This window comes from Astyanax mexicanus, chromosome 4 (genome assembly GCF_023375975.1).
Source record: "Astyanax mexicanus isolate ESR-SI-001 chromosome 4, AstMex3_surface, whole genome shotgun sequence".
NCBI lineage: Eukaryota > Metazoa > Chordata > Actinopteri > Characiformes > Acestrorhamphidae > Astyanax > Astyanax mexicanus.
The window spans coordinates 58,850,001-58,857,500 of record NC_064411.1 but is presented as its reverse complement, the minus strand read 5'-3'; the positions used below and the strand labels follow the sequence as shown (position 1 = coordinate 58,857,500).

General features: G+C 45.8%; 1 protein-coding gene across 1 annotated transcript in view; it reads left to right on the top strand.

The window, feature by feature from the left end:
* The first annotated feature begins 4,373 nt into the window (after nt 1-4,373).
* The window catches only part of itm2ca (integral membrane protein 2Ca), a 20,232-nt gene continuing 17,105 nt past the window's right edge, over nt 4,374-7,500 (top strand). Inside the window, exons 1-2 of the mRNA XM_049478973.1 lie at nt 4,374-4,664; nt 5,515-5,655. Coding sequence (XP_049334930.1) covers nt 4,578-4,664; nt 5,515-5,655 — 228 coding nt within the window. The 5' untranslated portion in view covers nt 4,374-4,577. The remainder of the gene's footprint in view (nt 4,665-5,514; nt 5,656-7,500) is intronic.

The following is a 7,500-nucleotide window of genomic DNA, read 5'->3' as shown; positions in this document are numbered from 1 at the left end:
GCTGATGTGTTGAGTGGGTCAGTGTGTTGAGTAGGGCAGTGTGTTGAATGGGTCAGTGTGTTGAGTGGGGTGTTGTGTTGAGTGGGGTGTTGTGTTGAGTGGGGGGATGTGTTGAGTGGGCCAGTGTGTTGAGTGGGGTGTTGTGTTGAGTGGGGTGTTGTGTTGAGTGGGGTGATGTGTTGAGTGGGTCAGTGTGTTGAGTGGGGCGGTGTGTTGAGTGGATCAGTGTGTTGAGTGGGTCGGTGTGTTGAGTGGGTTGATGTGTTGAGTGGGTCAGTGTGTTGAGTGGGGCAGTGTGTGTTGAGTGGGTCAGTGTGTTGAGTGGGGCAGTGTGTGTTGAGTGGGTCAGTGTGTTGAGTGGGTCAGTGTGTTGAGTGGGGTGTTGTGTTGAGTGGGGCGGTGTGTTCAGTGAGGTGATGTGTTGAGTGGGTCAGTGTGTTGAGTGGGGTGTTGTGTTGAGTGGGTCGGTGTATGTTGAGTGGGTCAGTGTGTTGAGTGGGGTAATGTGTTGAGTGGGTCAGTGTGTTGAGTGGGTCAGTGTGTTGAGTGAGGTGTTGTGTTGAGTGGGGTGGTGTGTTGAGTGGATCGGTGTGTTGAGTGGGTCAGTGTGTTGAGTGGGTTGATGTGTTGAGTGGGTCAGTGTGTTGAGTGGGGCAGTGTGTGTTGAGTGGGTCAGTGTGTTGAGTGGGGCAGTGTGTGTTGAGTGGGTCAGTGTGTTGAGTGGGTCAGTGTCTTGAGTGAGGTGATGTGTTGAGTGGGTCAGTGTGTTGAGTGGGGTGTTGTGTTGAGTGGGGCGGTGTGTTCAGTGAGGTGATGTGTTGAGTGGGTCAGTGTGTTGAGTGGGGTGTTGTGTTGAGTGGGTCGGTGTATGTTGAGTGGGTCAGTGTGTTGAGTGGGGTAATGTGTTGAGTGGGTCAGTGTGTTGAGTGGGTCAGTGTGTTGAGTGAGGTGTTGTGTTGAGTGGGGTGGTGTGTTGAGTGGATCGGTGTGTTGAGTGGGTCGGTGTATGTTGAGTGGGTCAGTGTGTTGAATGGGGTGATGTGTTGAGTTTAGACTGTGTTGAGTCTGTGCTGGGGACGGAGCTGTAGTGAGCGTTTAGACTGTGTTGAGTCTGTGCTTCTGTGTTTGTTCTGAGCTTTTTAAATATGTAGATTATCTAGAACCCTGGGCAGGTTCTGCGCTGGGTGAAATACTTACTGTGTGTAAAATATTCTGCTGTTTAATATCTAATCTACTATTTCCCATTCTCCCTCTACTAAACATGTCTCACTCTTATCTGTCTCATTGTCCTTAACTCTCTTACTGCCTGTCTCACTGTCCCACTACTGTCTCACTTCTTACGTCTCATCACTATTTCAGTCTCTCAGTCAGTGTTTTAGTGTCTCATTGTCTTACTGTGTCTCAGTCTGTTTCTGGCTGCTCTGATGAAAAAAAAGCAAATAAACTAAATAAAACCTCTAAACAAATAAGTGTCTGCTTGTCTTGTTTAGTAAAGTATATTATGGGATGTTGCTGCAGTTTGTAGTATATTATAGTATATAATAATATATGATAGTATATAATAGTATATAATAGTATATGATAGTATATTATAGTATATTTAATTTATTATAATGTATACTATTATATTATAGTGTACAATAGTATAGTATAGTGTATAATAGTATATGATAGTGTATAATAATATATAATAGTATATGATAGTATATTATAGTATATTTTAGTTTATTATAATGTATACTAGTACATTATAGTATATAATAGTATATTATAGTATATTTTAGTTTATTATAATGTATACTAGTACATTATAGTATATAATAGTATATGATAGTAGTGACGGGTCGGTTGTGAAGGATCATGATTATAGGTGGGTGTGTTTTTTTGTGGCGTCTTGAAGCTTCTTTTACTTCCTGTTTTGGAATTTAGAGCCAGAGGCAGCAAAACATCTTTAAACCTCCACCATATTTATCTGTAGGTTCTGTGTTCTTTTCTTTTTAGGCCTCTTTCTGTTTTTGTTGAACTCAATGATTTAGCAAAAAGCTCTGTCTTGGTCTCGTCTCTCCACAAGATGTTTTCTCAGAAGGATTTTGAATTATTCAAGTTAAACTGCAGTCTAGTATTTAATGTGTCGACAGTGTGTTTCTCCTGGGTCTGGATGGATGGTTCATGCTGACACTGATGCACCCTGAGCCTCCAGGACGGAATTCATTCGTCTGGAACTTGATTGGAGCTGCTAATCCACCATCCGGACGAACCAGCGCTGACATCTTTTATCATATTTCTCTTTCACCCACATCCAGGGAGGTTAGCTACTGTCCTGTATGTCCTGTGTCCTGTTGTTAGTGTCCTGTGTTGGAAACTTCTTGATTATGTTGCTCACCGTGGAGAAGAGAACATTAGGATCTCTGGAGAGGAACCTGAAACCTTGAGATTCTGGATATTTGTCCACCAATTTTGGTTCTCAGACAGTTTTTCTTCTCCTCTCCCTGTTTTTCATTAGTGTGGCTCACAATGCAAAGCCTGAATCCAGTAGGAGATTGTAGTGAGCAGTAGGAGATTGTAGTGAGCAGTAGGAGATTGTAGTGAGCAGTAGGAGATTGTAGTTAGCAGTAGGAGATTGTAGTGAGCAGTAGGAGATTGTAGTGAGCAGTAGGAGATTGTAGTGAGCAGTAGGAGATTGTAGTGAGCAGTAGGAGATGGTCATGAGAAGTAGGAGATGGTCATGAGAAGTAGGAGATTGTAGTGAGCAGTAGGAGATTGTAGTGAGCAGTAGGAGATTGTAGTTAGCAGTAGGAGATTGTAGTGAGCAGTAGGAGATTGTAGTGAGCAGTAGGAGATTGTAGTGAGCAGTAGGAGATGGTCATGAGCAGTAGGAGATTGTAGTGAGCAGTAGGAGATTGTAGTGAGCAGTAGGAGATTGTAGTGAGCAGTAGGAGATGGTCATGAGCAGTAGGAGATTGTAGTGAGCAGTAGGAGATTGTAATGAGCAGTAGGAGATTGTAATGAGCAGTAGGAGATTGTAATGAGCAGTAGGAGATTGTAGTGAGCAGTAGGAGATTGTAGTGAGCAGTAGGAGATTGTAGTGAGCAGTAGGAGATTGTAATGAGATTGTAGGTGGTTGTAGTGAGCAGTAGGAGATTGTAGTGAGCAGTAGGAGATTGTAGTGAGCATATTACAGATGGCACTTTCAGAGGGTGGGCATATAGGTTCACCTGGGGGGATGTAAAGCAACTGTTAGTGTTACAAAGTCTATAAAGGTAAAATAGAACTAAATGTTATGAACTAATTACGCCCCTACCACATCCACTTTAATCTTTTATTGTTTATTTGAAATATGAACAATACACAAACACATGTATGTAAAAATATTTGTGTATATAAGTATTGTTCTTATTTCAAACGAACAATAAAACTTGTTTCTTCATTAAAATATAAAATTAATTAATTTTATACATATATTAATATGCCATTCCATATGTCTGTCTTTGTTAAAGAGTATAAAATAAAGTATTTCAGTATGAAAGCAGGTATTTGTGATGTGTTACAGCGTCCTGAATCATTACTACATCTCTGCTGTTTGTAACAAACCAAACCGAGTGTAAATAAGATACAAAATGGAAGAGTTGTGATTATTATAAATATATTAAAACACCTTCCTCAGTGTAAATAAATGAACTGGGGGCGCGTGGGAGACCCATCCAATATGGCGGCCCTGCTGAACGTCAGCTCCAACAGGCGGCGTCTATTATTGGCGGGTTATTATTTTTTTTATGTTATTTAATCTCTGTGTGAACAGCAGTGCAGTGTAGCGCCCGCTGTAGCATTTCCTCTGAATTTTTACTAAAATGATCCGGGTTTTTTTGCTGAACTAAAATCTGCTCTAATCCGGATTAAAATAAATAAGAAAAAAATAAATCACTTTTCCTGTTTTAGTGAATCTGTGGAGCTAAAATAACAAATCGCTGTATTACTGACTAGTGGTGACCCTTAGCCACCACACTCTAATATATATATTTATACTAAAATGAAAACTACATTTTTAACTCTATAAATGCGACCATTTATTTTATTTATAATTAATGTCAATTATTTATTACAATTAATGATGGAATATGCTGCAAAAAAACGCATGCACTCTTCGGCACACCAACCAATCAGCATTCAGCATCAGTGATTCCTGCCAATCAGAGCTCAGCTGCAGTGACGCGCCACCCTGCTTCTGAAATTCTGTTCACTTTTTACAAAAAGAAAAATAAAACAGTTTTAAATTAAAATAATTGACATTTATTTACTCTCCTTAAATTAAAGCGATTTCTGCGCGGAATTATAAATAAACCGGTTTAGTTTATTAAACAGGGTTTTGGTGCCACCCGGCGGCCAGAGCGGTGAGTGCAGTCTGACCCAGCGCCTCCATCTTCATCCTCCTCCTCCTCCTCCATCATCTTCAGCCGCAGCGGCTTCAGCTCCTCCAGCACCTCCTCAATCAGCACCTCCACCTTAATATACATCTTAATCTACAGCCTAATCTACAACCTAATCTACACCTCCTCCAGCAGGACCTCCACCTCTACAGGATGGGGAAAATCCGCTTCCAGCCCGCCGCCCCTAAACATCAAACGGAGGAGATCAATACACACCGCTCCAACACACACACTAACCAGGTACACACACACACACACACACACACACACACACACACACACACACACACACACACACACACTAACCAGGTACACACACACACACACACACACACACACACACACACTAACCAGGTACACACACACACACACACACACACACACACACACTAACCAGGTACACACACACACACACACACACACACACACTAACCAGGTACACACACACACACCGCTCCAACACACACACTAACCAGGTACACACACACACACACACACACACACACACTAACCAGGTACACACACACACACACACACACACTAACCAGGTACACACACACACACACACACACACACACACACACAAACTGGGTACACACACACACACACACACACTAACCAGGTACACACACACACACACACACACACTAACCAGGTACACACACACACACACACACACACACACACACACAAACTGGGTACACACACACACACACACACACTAACCAGGTACACACACACACACACACCGCTCCAACACACACACTAACCAGGTACACACACACACACACACACACACACACACTAACCAGGTACACACACACACACACACACACACACACACACACACTAACCAGGTACACACACACACACACACACACACACACACACACACACTAACCAGGTACACACACACCGCTCCAACACACACACACACTAATTACACTTTAGTGTACCGATAATAATAATGTTCAGATTAATATAATATATAATATTTAAATTAATTTTTATAATGTAATAATGTAGGTTTGGTGATATTAGTGTAGTTAGTAGTGTAAGTTGTGATGTGATGTGATGTCACTCTCTGCAGGTGTCAGGTGAGCTGGTGTGGGCGGGGCAAACGCGCTCCTCTCTGAGTGGACTCTGCTGTTTAACCACTGCACTAATAGTGTTCACCTGCAGCCTCATCTACGCCTCCGTCTACATCTACCGCTATTACATCATACCCCAGGTACATGTGCCTGAACACACGCGCGCGCCTGAACACACACGCGCGCCTGAACACACACGCGCGCCTGAACACACACGCGCGCCTGAACACACACGCACGCGCCTGAACACACACACGCCTAAACACACACACACGCCTAAACACACACACACGCGCCTGAACACACACACGCCTAAACACACACACGCGCCTAAACACACACACACGCCTAAACACACACACACGCGCCTGAACACACACACGCCTAAACACACACACGCGCCTAAACACACACACACATGCGCCTGAACACACACACGCCTAAACACACACACACGCCTAAACACACACACACGCCTAAACACACACGCCTAAACACACACACGCCTAAACACACACACGCCTAAACACACACACGCGCCTGAACACACACGCGCGCCTAAACACACACGCGCGCCTAAACACACACACGCGCCTAAACACACACACGCGCCTAAACACACACGCACGCCTAAACACACACGCGCGCCTAAACACACACGCGCGCCTAAACACACACGCGCGCCTAAACACACACGCGCGCCTAAACACACACGCGCCTAAACACACACACACGCGCCTAAACACACACACACGCGCCTAAACACACACACACGCGCCTGAACACACACACGCCTAAACACACACACACGCCTAAACACACACACACGCCTAAACACACGCCTAAACACACACACGCCTAAACACACACACGCCTAAACACACACACACGCCTAAACACACACACGCGCCTGAACACACACGCGTGCCTAAACACACACGCGCGCCTAAACACACACACGCGCCTAAACACACACACGCGCCTAAACACACACGCACGCCTAAACACACACGCGCCTAAACACACACGCGCGCCTAAACACACACGCGCGCCTAAACACACACGCGCGCCTAAACACACACGCGCGCCTAAACACACACGCGCCTAAACACACACACACGCGCCTAAACACACACACACGCGCCTGAACACACACGCCTAAACACACACACACGCCTAAACACACACACACGCCTAAACACACGCCTAAACACACACACGCCTAAACACACACACGCCTAAACACACACACACGCCTAAACACACACACACGCCTAAACACACACGCGCCTAAACACACACACGCGCCTAAACACACACGCACGCGCCTGAACACACACACACGCCTAAACACACACGCGCCTAAACACACACACACGCCTAAACACACACACACGCCTAAACACACACACGCCTAAACACACACACACGCCTAAACACACACACACGCCTAAACACACACACACGCCTAAACACACACGCGCCTAAACACACACACGCGCCTAAACACACACGCACGCGCCTGAACACACACACGCGCCTAAACACACACGCGCCTAAACACACACACACGCGCCTGAACACACGCGCGCCTGAACACACACGCGCCTAAACACACACACGCGCCTAAACACACACGCGCGCCTAAACACACACGCGCGCCTGAACACACACGTGCGCCTGAACACACACACGCGCCTGAACACACACACGCGCCTGAACCCACACACGCGCCTAAACACACACGCGCGCCTAAACACACACGCGCGCCTGAACCCACACACGCGCCTGAACCCACACACACGCCTGTACACACACACGCGCCTAAACACACACACGCGCCTGAACACACACACGCGCCTGAACCCACACACGCGCCTAAACACACACACGCGCCTGAACCCACACACGCGCCTAAACACACACACGCGCCTAAACACACACACGCGCCTAAAAACACACGCGCCTAAACACACACACGCGCC